General features: G+C 36.9%; 1 protein-coding gene across 4 annotated transcripts in view; it reads left to right on the top strand.

Annotated features, from left to right (window-relative positions):
* The first annotated feature begins 9,660 nt into the window (after positions 1-9,660).
* The window catches only part of TBC1D32 (TBC1 domain family member 32), a 76,130-nt gene continuing 67,545 nt past the window's right edge, over positions 9,661-18,245 (top strand). For 3 of the 4 annotated variants that reach the window (XM_064707967.1, XM_064707969.1, XM_064707966.1), the window contains exons 1-5: positions 9,661-9,733; positions 11,823-11,977; positions 15,720-15,881; positions 17,044-17,221; positions 17,848-17,919. In XM_064707967.1, the coding sequence (XP_064564037.1) occupies positions 9,665-9,733; positions 11,823-11,977; positions 15,720-15,881; positions 17,044-17,221; positions 17,848-17,919 (636 nt within the window). In that variant the 5' untranslated portion in view covers positions 9,661-9,664. Of the gene's footprint in view, positions 9,734-9,803; positions 10,047-11,822; positions 11,978-15,719; positions 15,882-17,043; positions 17,222-17,847; positions 17,920-18,245 lie in introns of those variants that run through there. The other variant, XM_064707968.1, reaches the window with a different exon arrangement.

Here is an 18,245-nt window from a genome sequence, read left to right as displayed (position 1 = left end):
TTCTACATCCTATCCTTATTATGTTATCCTAGGTTACAAAAATTGATATATAACCCGTCATTGACCTAGAAAAAGAGGCACATGCGAAAAATGGAAGACATTTAGGACCAGATTCAGAAGGTTTGAAACTGAAAATTAGGGTGCAGGGTGCAGCTTCCTGCTTGACTCTGAAGACCCCAAATGTCTACACACCTCTTTACACTTCAGTTTCACAGTGCCCACTGATAGCATCTAAATCAGCTCTAGAAACAGGGAATTCAAAACAAACCTGCTTCCAGCAGAATTTTTTAGTGGCTGAGAAGCAGGCTAGCCTGAGCAGGGCTTTCCTCTTCTGCTGAAGTTTTGTGAAGGTGGTAGCGATTTGCCAAAGAGGGAGGGAAATCCAACAAGTGGAAAATTGACTCTGGAGAGACACTTGGGTAGGAGTGAGTTGTGGGACTGTCTCTGTTGTCAGGACTGATCATCCATTTATATTAAACAGTGACTGGACTTAACAAAAAGAAAAGTACATACACTCCCACATCAGTACTTAACCATAATGCTGCAGTCAAGCTTCATCTCTGTGTAAAATTTCAAGGAATTTGTAATTCCTTTGGGAAAGGAATGCTTTCCTTCCCTCCCTTTCCCTTCTCTGTGGAGCTCAAAATATGGAAAGCTGAGAGGAAGGTTTGCCTAAAAATTGTAAATTCAATGGTTCCTTTTGGCTCTTAGGTCCCATTCTGGAATTAAATCAACAAAATGAGAACTGCAGTGTATTTTTGCAGAGGTCAGCTCATCTCATGAAGCTTAGTATCACATCATAGAACAAGAGAAAATTTATTTAATGTCTAAATTTACTCTCTTAGCTAAGTATCAAGTCTTTAATGGATAGGAATTGGAGTGTTGTGGTCAACATGCAAAAAAAAATCTGCATGGGGTAAATAGCAGAAAGAATAAAAGGTTCTGATCTGCAAAGTGAGATTCTTGGCATTCATTGCCTTCAGAAACAATTGAGAATGTGCAGTAACACTCAGGAGTGATCTTCAAGTAACCTTTGAGGCAAAGCATTACAAGTATAGACTAATTTTAAAAGACAAGGGTAAAAACCATAAAATCTAGCAGAGCTTATTTACTCTTTTATACCAAGATCTATGCTTCTATAAAACTTTGTGGAATTGCACCTAATTTACCACAGGTTATATCTTGAATAAAAACTAGGAAGAAAGGGTATAATAATTTCTCTATAATTTTATATTATTTTCATCAGAGTAGATAACCTACCTATAATAAAAATCCACCAACTCTCTTTTGTAATACTATGTTTATTGTATTGAGTTATATGCAATATAATACACATCAATACCATAGGGTGCATAAGCAGTAAAATAAATAGTATGAAACACAATGGCATTACAATTATTTAGTGTCATAAAAACTATAAACCATTGGAATGGCTAGTAAAATTATTCTAAAAACTGAGCAGGTATTTTTAAAGTGTTCTAAGAGCTTTGCCAAGAACTACTCATCTGTGATTATATCCTTCTTCCTCCTTAAAACTGGGGTTGAATCTTCTACTGATGTATTCTGATAGATCCATCAGTATAAATCAAGTTAATCAACCTACAACAACCTAGAGTCTACATCCACATGAATTCTTCTCCAGCTACTGCATTATTCTTCAATGCAAGCTCAGGAAACTCAGTTTAGCAAAAAAGAGTGCATCAAAAGGAAATCAGACTGTAAGATAGTAATTATCACATTCTTAGCATACTTAGCACATTCTTATTACAGGAGTGCTCCAAGGATTCCAAGCAGAATAATCAGTTTCCAATCAAATCACAAGTTCACAAAACCCATCTGACCAATAACAAAGGGATGAAGATTACACTCAGCCTTATCAAAACAGAATATGTTCCCAGTTGCTCTGACTGCAAAGCCAGTTATGAAGTTCCAACCCCCATCAAGAGTTATTATTACTCCAGAACCACAGCTCTTTCAGTAGCACTGACTTGCACAAGTCAGTAGCACTGACTTGCAGGTCTAGTATGGTAAACAAGACCATTCACAAGTCTGGGAAAAAGATACTTTCTGAATCAAGAGACCTGAGTCTCATCTTGTGAATTCAAATAAACTTCTAACCCAGGAGAACAGGGACTCCGTGTGTGTTTTTCCGGGAATTGCCCCAGACAGGTGCAGAATACAATTGCCTGGCTGAGAAGGTGGTTCTCTGAAAAAAAAAAGAATTGAAAAGATGAATTTTCTGAAGAGGAGAAGAGGGATCTGGACAGGCTGGATTGATGGACCAAGGCCAGTTGTCTGAGGTTCAACAAGACCAAGTGCCAAGTGCCTTTCTGTCACAACAACCCAGCACTACAGGCTGTATGATAAAATATGCATTACAAAATTTGTAACAGTCAGTGAGCAGGTGTACCAAGATACAGAAGTATTTTTCTTATTCCTCTGTGAAAGGAATTCGACTGACAAAATCATGTCTCTATTGGAATTTCACTCACATCATGAGGGCACTAAAAAATACCCGTGAAAATTTTAAATATTCTTCTTGTTACTTGGAGATTGTTTTTCATGTCAGAGAAATGTATTTGCAGATTTACTGAATCAAATTCATCCTTGATACTAAAATTCACTGGAATTACATTGAGATGATGGTGGCATATTGACTTCAATAATGCAAAACTGTAACACTTTTTAAAAAAAGAAACTAGATTCATTATCTTAAGGAATGTGTGTTACTAATAAGATTCCATTGCTTAATAGATTCTGTTTCACAACAATCTTAAAATAAATTTTTTAATAAAAGACCATATTTTGTGTATGAAGATATTCAGGACTGGTGTTTCTCTTTATCCATTTTTCTTTATTTCAGACACTGTATTTGTTCACAGAATCTCCAAACAATTTTCTCAGATGTAAAATTCTGTTAGGATCATAGACATTATCTAAGTGAAATAACAGAAAAAAGTAAAAACAAGTGTTTTCTGGAATTTAAATAAACAGTGTTGTTACCAAGCAATGCTTTGACTATTTCTTTAAAACATAACTTTGAGGAGGAGGTCACAGTTTGCTAGGACACAAAACATTTGAAAAACAAAGCACACAGTTCATGTTACTGAAAGTACACAAAGGAATAAAGCATGGCAAACGATGGGCCAAATTCTGTCTTCCTGAGCCTGTCTTAGAAGAGTACTGCTTCAAACGAGCAGCAAAGAGCACGATTTGCTTACTTTTCAAGTATTTTACAACATTCCAAAAATGAACAGAACAAAGTTATCTGTGCGTCACATCTGGTCAGATTAATCTGGACTTGTAGAAGAGACTCTTACAAGAAGACTATAACTTATATTAACAAGAGAATATAAAGCAACAGCTTACACAGCAAATGTCTCCAGTATTTGACTCCCTGCAAATATTAAGATTACAGACAGCACTTGGTTGATGATCCAGGAAGGAAGCTGTATTGTGTTTGGGATTCAGAACTATAGCAGGATAAGCCACTGGGTAAGGAGAGCAGTAGTTTATCTGGACTGGTAAAATTTCCAGAAGACAAATGGGAGACAGGAAAGAGAAGGTGGGGTCACCTAACACATAAACCCCAAGTAACAAAATCACTTATGCAGGCTTTGCAGTAATAATGGTGTAATAAAGGAAGTGATACCAGTGATACATATTAGAGAAATCTAAGAGGGAGCAGAAATGCAAAGAGGAATAGCAGTCAGTGTCTGCAATAGGATACCACATCAGCAGCTCACAGGAGATGATGACTGAATTCTGAAATGCCATGTGACAAGCACAGGAATTAATGCTGATCTTGAGAGGAAATCTTAAGGAAGTTACTTTAGCAGTACTTTACTAAGGACGAACATAAATTGAGCAATTATAAAAATATTCAACTTCAGCACATCAAAGTACTGTTTTGGGAGGTAGCATAAACAGTCATTGGTAAGGACAAGAAAGATGGACAATTCTAAGGCACAGAAATATTCATATACAACTACTAGAAAGGCCACCAGTTTTGCTGAGCAAATTCCTTAAGAAGCACAGTGCAATAAAGTCAGTCAGTATAATTTAAAATTGTAGCATTTGTGTTCCATGCATATTTAGGAGTGCAGATTACTTTAAAGAAAAAAAAAAATTCTTTTCTCTCAGGATGAAACATTCAGATCTAAAGTTATGCAAGGATTAGGGAGTCTGTTTGGACCAGCAAAAATTCACAAGAAATCCCCTGCTTATGTTTTGCATTTTGTTTAGAAGCATGGCCATTGGCAACTATGCAACTGACAGAATCACAGAATAGTTAAGGATAGAAGGAACCACTGGAAGTCATCTAGCCTAACCTCCCTGCTCAAGTCAGGTCATCCTAGAGCACATGGTACAGGATTGTGTCCAGATGGCTCCTGAGCATCACCAGTGGGGGAGACTCCACAACCTCTCTGGACAGCCTGTAACAGCGCATGGCCACCTGCACAGTAAAGCCGTTCTTCCTCATATTCAGGTGGAACTTCCTGTGCATCAGTTTCTGCCTGCTGCCTCTTGTCCTATTGCTTGGCACCACTGAGCAGGGCCTGGCTCTATCGTCTTGACACTCCCCTTCAGATACTGACAGACATTGATGAGGTCCCCTCTGTCTCTGCTTGAGGCTGAACAGGCCCAGCTCCCTCAGCCTTTCCTCTTAAAAGAGATGCTCCAGTCCCCTCATCATCTTCATAGTCCTCTGCTGGACCTGCTGCAAGAGCTCTGTGACTCTCTTGTACTGAGTAACCCTGCATCAAAGGGGCATTTCTGGGAGAGCAGTATTGGTCCTTGGGCCCTTGTCCTGGACGCATCGTGAAAGCAGCCCTGGAGCTGACAGAAAACTTGCAGGCAAAAGAATCACCTGACATAATGCAGCTCTGTTAGCGAAAGGCAAAGGGGAGGAAAGCCCTGCTGCAGAGATGTCGTTGTGGGCTTCCATGATCCTCCATTAAAATTGCAGTGGAATCTGCAACTCCCTGACCAGGCAACTGCTAGAAAAATGAAAGGAGACAAAAGTTCCCTAAGTTATTTTGTATTTCTAATGTTGATGCAACTGCCTTGCTTCAGTAGCAGAAGCATTTCACAAAAATGCATTATACCACATCTGCAGTAAAAGGAGAAATGTTAAAGTTTCTTTTTTTCAATTGAAACCCTGCAATGCTCTGAGATAGTTGGCTCTAACAGTGATTTTAAATGATTAAGATCAAATGGAGGAATAGAACTGAAAGAAATCCTACAGACTACAATCTTCCTTTAGTGATCACACATAACATTTGTAGTGTTTTGAACTGCTAATGTAGGGCCCACAAAAGAGCTTACAGGTCACTTCAGAAAAAGCATACAATACAGGCTTCAATGAAGACAATGAAATGGATAATTTTAACTACAAGCAATGGTAAATTGCTAATTAATTTAATACTTTAGGAATGCTCCTTTTGTTTACAAATTTTTATCATACAAATTATTAGCAATTCTAACACTCCAGGTCAACATAGTTTCTTAATATTTTCTAATGACATTGTACATACAATGTCTACAACTACAATACTGACATCATCAAATTTTGATTTAAACATATCATTAATATCCATAAATACAAATACATAAACATTGAAAGAAATGCTGCATTACAGGTCAGTAGGTTCAAAAGTCAGACATTCACGCAAGTCCTGAATATTGCTGCCACCTTCAGGAAACATATGATAAAAAAGGACCAAAATATTAATTAGAAAAGAAATGGAAAATAAAGTCAAGATCTAAGAGGCCACTTGGTTATTATGCTGTGAAATTAATTTTCATAATGGCATATAAAGATAGTTTTATTATCTCAATTTCCAATAAAGACCTAAGTCTGATGCTAAGAGATCTGCCTAAGGCCAGTCAGAGCTAGTAACACGTCCTTGGCTCTTTGAAGTTCACAAAAAGAAAGTTGTGGATCAGAAAATTGTTTTATTGGCATTTGGATATTTACATTGTCATTGAAGCTTATTTTGTCTTTGATTCTTTGAGGTAGCTACTTAGCATTGCAATATAAATTTTATCACCTCAGTTCCAGTAGTTACTTTTACAACGGCAAGCAGAGCATCTATTGAAAGTGCATCATAAAATACAGATGGAAAAATCAGTACCGATATATTCACTAAGCTATATTTTTAATCAATAACATTCCTGATTGTTATTGGACAGGCTAGTTCAGAGCTGATGCTTTACAATGTTATGCAAGAGTCGTATTGATTTCCTGCCAGTCTCTCACTTTTCAGAAAAAAAGTGATCAGGAACAGCAAAGTAAGATCTTCAGTCTTTTTGAAATGTCAGCATACCTTAAGTTTAATCACCAAATAAGCAAACTGGCCCAATTTAATTTTTTGATTCCTGTAATAATTTACATGCATCTCATACCAGCTTAGCTCTCAACAGGTATGTACAAAGTCATCTGATGTAACTTTAGACCTGTCAGGACACTTTACATTTTCCCTGTTATGGAAGTGATATAAATTGTTTTAACACAAGATTTCTAAGAGCAGCTGATCACATAAGTGTTCCAGCCTGCAACCCTCATGATCATTTAGCCACCAGTTGCTGCGTGTTTGTTTTAATGGAAACATCTATCCAGGGGTTAGTATTTCCCCAGAGTGCACAGGGAGGAAAGGACACACGGTCTCCAAAACAGAAAATTTTATTTTAAAAGATTTTCCCATAAGCTGTAATATTTTAAGCAGTTTCCTTTTTTTGGTATTCATTATTAGATTATGATCTAATGATATCTTAAAACATATTCATTGTTCCTCCAAATTTGGGAAACTGCCATAAGTGTGATGTGAGAGGGCAACAAATGCTACAGCATTCATACAAGGCTGGTGAAGTGTCCTCATCTTTTATTTGGAGTCTCAAGCACTGCTTAAGGGATGTCAGTATGCAGAAATGTGGTGAAGACTTCTTGTGCTACCTCCAGAACCAGAATTCACACTTATTTCTCCTTTCCTAACTTATTTCTTCCTTTTCATATCTTAGTCGCAGTTTGGGAAACTTCAAAGTGAGGACACCTTGGATCCTTCTGCTCTTGATTTAGCTCTGAAAAGGGAATATAGAAAGTTTGTTTTGTTTTGGTTTGGTAGGGTTTGTCTTAGTCAAATGGAGTTTGCCTTCCCTTTTAGTTCTTTGGAATATAGTCCTTTGAAAACTGTATCAGCCAAGAAAGGCTGATAAACTGAAATTTCAATAGATACTGGCTGTGCAAAATTTTTTAATCAGATACTAAACCCCAGTTTTTTTTAGTAGGTTCTACATATAGAGTTGGTCAAAGTCTTAGCTAAAGAGTCTTGGAGAAACTAACAGCTCTGCATCAACTATATAAAATGAAAATTTCTCCAAACCTTTGTGTGTCATCCAGAAAAAGAGTGGTCTTGTGGGACGTTTTGGTGAAGGAAAAGGGAAAAGTCAGAAAGAGCAGAAAGAGGGGAGAGAAATTATGTCCTGGTTGTAATGACATAAGCACCAACACAAGCTGTTTCCAGTATTATCCAACTGTAAAGAAAATTCTTCTGGTTTTCACAGTTTTCTTTTTTTCTGGTCAGCCACATTGAAGACCACTGCAGAAACGTTTCAAATTTACAGAAATTTGGCATAAACTGATAATTCAAATTCTGGGACATGTTCAAGATATGGCGAGAAAATCATATCAAATTAAACTTTTCTATAATACTTAAATTACAGTTCCATAATGTTTCATAGTTTGAAACTCTGCTTACCTTATATGCTGCACACTTTAAGAATTTGTGTATTGTTTCCCTCAAGTTTCTAAAATTATAGAAGTAGGCACTGTGACTTTCTAACAAGGCTGAGATCTTATGAAGACTGTGCCTTCCTGAACCAGGGTCAGGAGCCAGGCTTTCCTGTTTGTACAACCGAGGGAGAACATCTGGAATATTTTTACCAAGGAGAAAGAATTCCTAGAGCAAGAGAGAGTGAAATTTCACCAGTATGAAATCCACACGAACAATTTCACAGTGATTGCAACCTCTCTCATGTGACAGACATCCATCCATGAAAACACACTGTACTTCAGAATGGTGATGCTCACTCTGGAGTATCACCCTTGGAGGGTGTCTGCCTGGATGTATCCCAATAATCATGGCCAACAGCATCTGAGGTGTGACAGCTTTGCTCACAAGAAAGGGCTCCAAGTTCAAATGGCTGCAAAACGTGGCTAAAGAAGCTGGATGCAATATAGAATGTGGGAGAGGGTAGAAAGGAATGGAAGGATTTCAGAAACATGGCAGGCATCACGAGGACATCTTTCTGTGATGCCACTACAAGCCCAACTTTTCTTATAAGTTTTTTTTAAGATAGGAAAGGCTTGTTAAAGTGGAGGCTCTTTCAGTAAGGACTATGAATGCTGAACACTATATATATTGATTTTTTTTTTCTATTCCTTATCAGCTATGAAACTGAGATGCTGTCACTTGAATCAGTGCTTGCGAAGTGATAAAGGAATTGGAAGTGTTGCACCACTGCACCTTTTAGTGGGTAAGAGGACAGAAAAGAAGCAAACTATTCTGCTGCCTGTACAGGAAGAGCTTGGCATGGATGTGGAATAAGCTGCTGTAACGTGTAGCCCATTCCAAACAATGCACTTAGAAGATGGGGAAGAGTGCATGGCCAAGCTACCACGACTCTGGTCAGTTTACTGGAGCTCCTTTGCAAGCAGAAGTAAGCAGACAATTTTCCGATTTTATTTTGTGGGTATCCGAGCACACTAGCCACATCCAAGCACTGAATAGCTCACTGCTAAAGGTATCACAGAAACTTTGTTGCCACCGATCAAAATCCGGTTTCTGAGAACCAGTAGTATGAGAAGTTTATGTTGCTCCTGAATAGTTCCTTTTCATTAGAAATATGGGAGTTTAAAAGCTTAATTCGACTGTGCAAGTGGATTCCCACAACTAAGTAGGGGTCTGTTAACTGAAGGGGCTACAGGCTCAGTTAAAGGAACAAGTGCTCAGGTAAGGTTAGCGTTACATGGAAGATTAACATTTAAAGGACACATCATCATGGAAGATTAGCATCACCCAACATCAGAATCATTAGAAAAATGTTGGAGGAAAGGATAATAATGCACTATGTAACACCTCACATGCAAGCACTGAAAAACATCATTACGAGTGTTTATGGTAACTAAATTCTGGTTTATTATAGCTGACCTAATAGAAATTATTTAATATTAAATAATAGCTTTTGTGTTATGAGTTTATTTGAATTTATTTGTTGGAGAGAAAAAAAATACTATTTGATATCTTTGTAATATTTCCTTCACCACAGGAGTGGAGAGCCAAAGAGGACTGAAAAATTCCATGCCTTTCGTAACTTTATTTACTGAGACAACCTGCTCCCCTGCTGATGTAAATTGGGAATAATGGCATGACTGCATTCCTTTGATTTCAGTGCGAAACCTGAGGGCCACCACCCCGGGCTGAACAGGGAGGACCCTGAAGCCAGGAAGCGCTGAGTTGTGTGAATCCTGAGCTGTGCTGGGATTGCCCATATCAGCAAACACATCCCGGACCACTTCTCCCCGGGGTGAGCCCTCACGGCGACCGCCACCGCAGCACCGCCATCCCGCGCGGGCGGGGCCGGGCGGCCCACGCGGCCTCTCGCGATGTTTCCAGGGCCCGGCGAGACTCGGCGGCGGCGGCGCCGCGGTTGCCAAGGGCCGCGGCCGCCCAAGGTGAATCCCGGCGGGCTGTGAGGAGGGACGGGGAATGCGGGGATGCCGGGGCGGGGGGAGCGTGGCGGAGCCGAGTGTGACCGGGCAGGGCTCCCCCGCACTGTCAGCGCCGGCTGAGGAAAGCACTTGGACCGACCGGCTGCTCTCCTCCTCTGTGGGTTGTCCCGGGAATGCTGGTTGCCGCCCCGCCCCGGTGCGCAGCCGAAGGACGGGCGGTAAAGCGCCAGAAGGGGCAGGGATTCCCGGCCTGCTCGCGTTCTGGGAGCTGCTCTCCTCGGCTCGTTGCTAAAATTGTCTCCCTGCCCAGGCGAAGGTTGGTGTAAGGATAAATGCTGGCAGCAACAGGCCGCTGCTGAATCGTTGCCCGAGCTGTGGGGCAGGATTTACATTTGGGATAGTGCCGGGACCTTGGAAAGACTGCCCAAACTGGGCTTAGGGTAAAGTTGTAATTTAGAGAGAAATTGACCATTTAAATGTTGCCTGGAAACTGAGTGAGGGCTGTGCCTGCTGGGAAATAACCCCCAAAGCAACAGCCACCAAAAAACCAAGCATAACAAACCGCAAACCATTACAAATGAAATATAAGATGCGTATCTTTGTTAGTTATTACACAGGTGAGGTAAGACTTTTCGAGGCAAACTGGAGGTGGAGCTGTAATATTCTCATGATTTCTCTCTATGAATAACCTGGGCAGGGCTTTGCACTGACTGCTAATGAGTATCTGGATACCTTGCATTTCTAAAAATGCCTAGTTACACCAAAATACTTGGCGATTTATTTTTTTCCCCAGAGGAATAGGATATTGTCTGATGTTTATACAGACCTAAAAGTGCATTAACTTTGGCTAAGTATTTTGAGATTCTATAAGAAAAAGAAGGCTGCAAATCAGTGAGTTAAGATTATTGCAAGGGATTTGGGGTATTGTGATTGTTTGCTGGGAGTTTAGTTTAATGACATTTCTGGTAAGATGATTGAGTTAATATTGAATAATGATAGGTCTAAGTAAAATGTTCAGCAACTGTGCTACTTACCACAGAAGAGTGTTACCTTGATGAACTATTACCTTTGATAAAAGAACTCTTCCAGCTGGTGCTATATGACTTTTTTTTTTTTTTTTCCCCTGCTGGTTGATACTATTTGATACTTAAATAGTAATTTGTTATACTATCTCTTCCAAGTGTGTCTGTATTGTTTATTCACAGGTGCTTAGAGATTTAATTTTCTTTAAATTTAATTTAAAATCTTCAATTTTTAATTCAAAAAAAGTCAAATATCTCTAAGTAATTTTTCCTTAAACAGGCTAGAAATATATAAGATAAAACTGCCACCAGGGTTTGAATGTCTTCCTCGCCATTTAAAGATTTTTAAGCCATTTATTAATAAAGGTCAAAAATGAGGTTGTATTTTTTTTTTTTTGGCAGTTCTTGAAAATTTAACTGATTGTCCACCTTCTGGACTTGGCAGATGTTTCCAATTTCTTACTGCTTCTTCTCCTCACAGTTTTTCCCAGCAGTTTCCATGTAATTTCACAGAACTCTGTCAGGTCACTGCTGTTGATTAGCACAGGGCAATTAAACTGTTCTGATAATTCCACCTGGCCCTTGCAAAAGCTGACACAACTTTCAGTCATGGGCACAGCAGTAGCTCTGACTGGAGGGATTCCAGAGTCAGAACTGGGTAGTAATAGTGGATGAGAAGCGGGTGAAAGATTATTTATAAAGCTTTCTATTCAAGTTACTGTCATTACATCTGTTAAACCTTCCCTTCTTTTTATTTTTTTAGCTTGCCATGTAGTCTTGTGCCTCTATCATGGACAAGTACAAATAGGAATATTTCGGCTTTCTTTAATATAATATCTCCTTTAAGAATATTCTGCTAAAAAACCAGGAGTTTTAGTGAAACTTATTTGATTGTTTTGTTTTCAGTTGGTCTTGAGATAAGCTCTGTCAGATATTTCTTATCTGTGTTTATGACAATACTGTTGATAACAGTAAAAAAGTGACAATTTAAGGGATATGTGCTTTTCTTAGCATCTTGAAGAAAAAATAAAACGATGAGAGTTTCTTATTCTTCTGTCTGTTTTCTACAGATGTCTCACTTTACAAGCGAAGATGAAGTTCTATTACAGTCTATGCTTAGACAGTTGCTGCAGAGTGTGAAGGAAAAAATCACTGGAGCTCCATCAGCAGAATGTGCAGAAGAAATTCTCTTGCATTTGGAGGAAACAGATGAGAATTTTCACAAGTAAAAATATTTTTTGCTATTTTTAGTCTTTTGAAGAAGTTGGTATGTCTTAAACTGTACTATTCTTGGGAGATGTCTACACTTTATATTGCTTTGTAAATGTGTGTGTGTTTATATATATGTAGATATTCCTGTCGCTAATCAATTCTCAGATGATGCTAATTTAAAGAATAAAATTCATGTTTCCATTTTCTTGGTTTGCTTTTTTCCCCATCCACTCTTGCTAATACATTTTTGCTGTAGTAGTAAGTCATGAGCTGTTTGTGAGAGAGGAATTTACAAAGCTCTGATGCATGTGCACACATAATGTACTAAATGCACATGTGGAGCTAGAAGAAGTAGTCACTGGAGACTCTCAGTATATTTGACACCTGCTAGACAGCATAGTCGTGTTTTTCAATATAGAGTACTTTTTCAGAGGGCCATTTGGCTTCCATATTTGATTGTTCTCTCTGGCCTATATTACTGAACATGTCTATCTTATCTATCTATTCCAATCATTGTTTTAATTTATGTTTTAAGTAAAACAGAAATGTATCCCCATCACACTTCTGTTAAATCAGATTTGACAGTGTGATCTCACATGCAATGTAAATTTCTAGATCCTGTGCTGCTCTTTCTTTTCCATGATGTTATAACTTGATTATTTTTTTGCTGCATGGGAGATTTTTAGTACACGGTTTATCACAAGCCAAGACAATATCAGGCTGAAATAACCTGAGGGCATTTTAATAAGAAACAGCTCTGTGACCTGACTTCTGAGAAAGCTGGTTCCCTGTCAGTTTTTTCAGAAGTGGCACTATTTGCATTCTCTTAAATTTACCTAGATATTAGCATTCCTTTGTCAGTGGTAGGAGTTAGGTAAAAGTAAATAAGTGAAGTTGGACTAGGGTTTATCTAAAATTTCACTGTAATTTTAAAATCTTGATGATTGCATGTGTTCTAAAGATTCTTTAAAAGGTATTTTAGTTCAGTTTTAGATTTGTTACCAATGTATTGATTTACCCTGTTGCTTTTACTCTTCTGAATTTTGAATAATAGGTTGCTGGGTGACAAGCGTGAGAGTAAAATAATTTGGTTGTGAACATGTCAAAGTTGAAAGACATGTATTTCTGAAAGAAAAAAAATTATTTAGAGAAGATATATACAATAAAGATCAAACAAAAAAAAATGTCATTTTTTCTAAGAACCTAATAGAATACCCAGGGTGAGGGAATAAGGTCTTTAAGTGGTTGAAGCAATGCCTATATAGCTTTTCTTTTTACAGCAGTGAAACCTTGACATCCATTACTCTTTCTTGTATGTTAGAAAATTGGTGATCCTAAAAATACTTCTTTTCATGAGAACACTTTTAATTTACATTTAATGGAAAACCAAGTGGTCTTTAAGTTCAGAACATGAGGATTACTATCTGATACTGCAATATTTCTGGAGGTATTCTTGTCTTGTTTGTGACCCATGGCAGTATAGACTGATTTTCATGGAAAGTCAGAGAGGTCATGTGGTTATTTATAAGTGAGGAGATTAAGAAACTTTTTCCTTAACCTATCCATCCAGATTGCAAGCTCTGTTCTTAGTTGTGGTGGTGTTTGCAGGGGTTCCAGGGTGAGGAAAGAGATGAGAATCTTGACTCTATGTTCCAGAAAGCTGATTTATTTTTTTATGATATATTATATATTAAAAGAAAATTATATACTAAAACTTTACTAAAAGAATAGAAAAGGATTTCATCAGAAGGCTAGCAAAGGAAGGAATGGAATGATAGTAAAATCTTGTGACTGCTCACAGCCTCAACACAGGTGTCTGTCATTGGTCATGAAGTAAAAACAATTTCACATGCTGGGTAAACAATTCTCCAAATCACATTCCAAAGCAGCAAAACATGGAGAAGCTGAAGCTTCCGAGCTTCTCAGGAGAAAAAGATCCTAGCAAAAAGATTTTTCATAAAATATGTCTGTGACAATTAGTAGTGTGTGCTTTTGGACTGTCCACTGCTGCTCTCAGCATTTTGAGCAGTACTGATTCTGCCCCACACCTATTTTGACACAGTAATTTTACCAGATTTTCAGGCCTTTCCCTTTGTTCCCACTGATGTAGAAAAGACAGAAATGCAAGATCCTCAGAAAGCTAACAGAAAGGAAAATTGAATCAAGTAAAAAAATTTCTTTGCGATAGTAGACAAAGGGATTTTAAGCTACATATGTAGTATGTTTTCTGTTACATTTAGAGGTATTTTTAACCCCAAGTGTGATTCCTTTGTAAGTCCTACCAGATCAGTCTGAATTGATTCTGCTTGTGAAGAAGTAGTATTGTCATTGCTGAAATGCATAATTGTTACAAAACATGTCTAAGGTAGAAGAATAATGCAGAAGATGAAGACTAGAACCTCAGACGTAAAGGTAGTGATGTGAATAGTGATGTGGTTACTGCATATTTCAGAGTGAAGGAGTCACTGCAAAAACTGATACCCTGGAAGTGTTGCCCTTATAAAACAAAGGGGAGACAGTTTCATGAAAGCTTTCTTTCAGTGGAGAGTTGTGTGCAATTTCACAAATGAAAAAAATAAACATATGTTGCATCTTTCTTGAAACATATTTCTATTAATTTCACTGAGAACAGGAATGGAAAGGTAGGGGAAAAGAAAAATACTGACATACCTGATGGAACCTGAGTTAGGCAATCCAGTGAGGAAGTATCTATCATGATACAATTTTGTGTGCTTTGTTGTTTGTGTTTTGGGTTTTTTAATCCAAGTGAACATGAAATAGGCGTGCATCTACTTTTGATAAAATGAAAATAAAATTATGCACCTATTGTAACTATGTGATTATTTTTTGTGTGTTTCTGTTTGCCTTGCCCTTTATACAAATCACAAAACTAGCCAAAAAGAAAAGTTGATTTATTCTGAGCAGTCCTCTTTAGCAATTTCTATAGCTAATATGAAGCTGGAGGGCCCAGGGAGAGTCTTTAGTTTGAGATCTCCCTCTGATTATTCTATTCTCTTAGCAAGTGTCTGTGGGTATCTGATCATAAGACTGCAAAGTGGTGAGTCCTTAAATTTGATATGTGATCACAGAAAGCTGTTTTGTCAGTTTGATTATTCCATGACAAATAAAGTTACTGAATGTTATTTGTCCTGTTTACATGTCCCTTGCCCTTCTTGGTAACTTCTGTGTTGCCCTTTGAGTGTATTGGCATGACACATAGAATTTCATAGGCCATGAATGTGCTCTAATTTATAAACTGTGTTTTCTGTCTGTTTTCTAATTTTGTATATATACTGCATAAAAAATATTACCAGACATTTTATACTCTAAGACATGTTTAGAATGCTACAAGGAATGTTTCTTTTGGAATTTGAAACTTCTTGATACTCATTGTTTTTGTCTATAAAATCTTTTACCTTTTTGTCTACAAAATCTTTATCTTTTTGTCTGGATTTTTACTTTTAGAAGAAGCACAAAGTGAAAATGTGCATTTTGGTAAACTAACTCTTGGTTTTGTTTCTTCTATTTGGTGTTGTTTCTTCCTACAACATGCTGATACTGACCATATTGAAGAAAGTCAAACTGTAATGTGTTATTTTACACTCCTGAAATTTATTTCTATGCAAGTCATAGACTCTTACCTCAGAGTAAGAGATCTACTGGGAGTGAAGATAGTGGTTGTTGTTATAATGTTGAAAATGTTTCACGGTGAATTCAAAGAGATTTAGCATTTTAATTTTGCATATTTCTTGCAGCTATGAGTTTGTGAAATATCTTAGACAATACATAAAAAATACTGTGGGACCTGTGATTGAAGAAGAAACAGAAAAATGTACCTCTGCCCAAAGTCAGGGTGAAATATCTGGCTATGAAACGCTTGTCCAACATCTTACTAAGAAGGCCCGTGAATCAAAAGAGTGAGTATATACCTCTAATTCACATTTCTATTTCTTCTTTGCCTTAGTCTTCCTTTTGTTTTTCCATAATATGTTTTGAAAAAATAAGATCTGGACCAATAAGAATTCTGAACCCTTAACCAAAATCAGTGCTAAGAAATTCACATGTTGACACCATACATTGCAATTTCTCATGCTTTGTCTCATCCTGGGCTTAAGGTTGAGAACAATTGCATAAAAAAAGAGAGGTAGCAAACATGTGAAATTTTTGAGGTATTTAGGATTTTAGCATCAGTGGTCATTTTTATGTGTTGAAAGGAGGAAAATAGGAAAATAAATGTTAGGAAGACCATTTTTTAGATTATGCCGTTTGTATAATTTTGTTTTAAGGATTAGGACCTACCTTAGGATTTTGTGTGTATTAAAATTGGTAGAAGAAATGCCAATGAACTAAAAATGAATCTTATATTTTTAATTTGACATGTAGGAAGATATTAAAACACAGTATGATAATCTGTATCTTTGATGACTGTAAAATAAATAATTGTAGCATTAAAGTAAAAAATAATTTGAAATAAAACATTAATGTTTTACAAGATGCTTTTCTGAAGTTTTTTTTTTTTTTAATTGCTTCCCTGTGGATATTACTTTGCAATTTATGGAAATTAGAAAAAAACAGGTTTTGGTGAAAGAAAATTATTTTGTGTGTATGACCTGTTCTCAAGATCTTGAATCAGGATGATGTGTTTGCTTCTACTGATTCTGCTCAAGCTTTATAGCAAAAGACAAATTGGATGTTGAGCGACAAGAAACTAACAGTAACAAGGATGAGAAATGGCCTGTTTTCTCAGGGACAGATCCTCCTTTTTGGTGGACTCATGTTGTTCTTTCTTAAAAATGTCCCAATAGAATTATGATAGTGGTATTTCATTGAGTGGTTCTGGAAGGGAAAAAAAGTAGTTTTGTTGTGATTTAAAAACATCATTACCTGAAACATGTAAGGTGTATATATGTTTCCTTGCTTAGTTTGGATTTGGTATTCATTAATTTCTGTAAAATCAGTGAGTTCAAATCCAATCAACATTATTTCATATTCAGTTATTCATGATGTGGCAATTATTTTGCTTTTTTTTACATAGCGATTTTTATGTTCTTATATATTAAAATCATCTTTACTTTGAAGATACAGAGAAATGATGCATGCCTTGAAGAATGTCATGATGGTTGTGGTAGAATCTTTGATTAACAAGTTTGAAGAAGATCGGATGCATGATAAGGAGCTGGCCAGTAAAGCAAAGAAAGAACGTCAGAGTGGCTATTACACAGACAACTGTTCTGACAGTGACTCCTCCTTCAACCAAGTACAATGGATTTTCTCTCTATCTTATGAAATAAGCATGATACTGCAAAATTATTAGGTTACGGTCAATGGAATGGCCCTAGCGAAAGATTAATTTTTCCCATCTTTGTTATATCTTAAACCTAAATTATTTGCTTTTCTTTCAGTTTTAAGTACTAAGCTTATACTAGCTACTTTAGGCATCATATGCTAGATGAGATCAATATGATGCCCATATGCTCCAAAGTACCTATCCAAGTATGGTATAGAAAGATAAAGATAAAATCAGTACATCATCTAACTTTTGTGATTTTACTTTAGAAGCCAAATAATGTGCAGTTCATTTCCAGACTACTGTACTAGGCTACATTTCTTGCTGAATAAATTATTATATGGAATTTTTTGAAGATACAGAAAACTTTGAAGTAAAGCAAACAAAATATGTTATAGTGATTTCATTATCCTAAGTTTAACTTTGGGCAAACAGCAGAAAACATTTGGAATGTTGACTTTACAGTAAAATTAGTATAGATGTTGAAGTCCTAATTATTAAAAGTAAATTAGGTATCAGAAAGACTGATGATTTTAATCTTCTGCTGTTCAGTTTAATAACATACACTAATGATCATTTTTTAATGTGTATTACAGAGTTATGCATTCATGAGTCAAGAACAATTGCAGCTGCTCACAGAAAAGCTTGACCCTAGTCAGCCCAAGGAAGTAAGTTTAAAAACAGAAATGAAATATTGATACAAATGAATGTTTATTGCATATTGTAGAGTAGCCTGTATGTACATACAAGTTCCTATGTATCTGAGTGTAAACCTTCTTTGTTGGTTCATTTATTTAGTGCAGAAGCTACTCTGCAGTGCAATATTTCATTGTTTGTAACCATCTGGTTCAAAAATTAGTGTTGCAGCAAGTATCTATATATTTTTTAGAGATTATGTGCTAAATATTGGCATTCTTAGTTAAAAAAAAGTTGTTCCATGATAAATAAAGTTATTGAACATTATTGTCCTGTATACATGTCCCTTGCACTTGGT

This window comes from Zonotrichia leucophrys, chromosome 3 (genome assembly GCF_028769735.1).
Source record: "Zonotrichia leucophrys gambelii isolate GWCS_2022_RI chromosome 3, RI_Zleu_2.0, whole genome shotgun sequence".
Classification (NCBI taxonomy): Eukaryota; Metazoa; Chordata; class Aves; order Passeriformes; family Passerellidae; genus Zonotrichia; species Zonotrichia leucophrys.
Note: the sequence above shows the minus strand (reverse complement) of the source record. Positions and strands in the feature narration are given on the sequence as shown.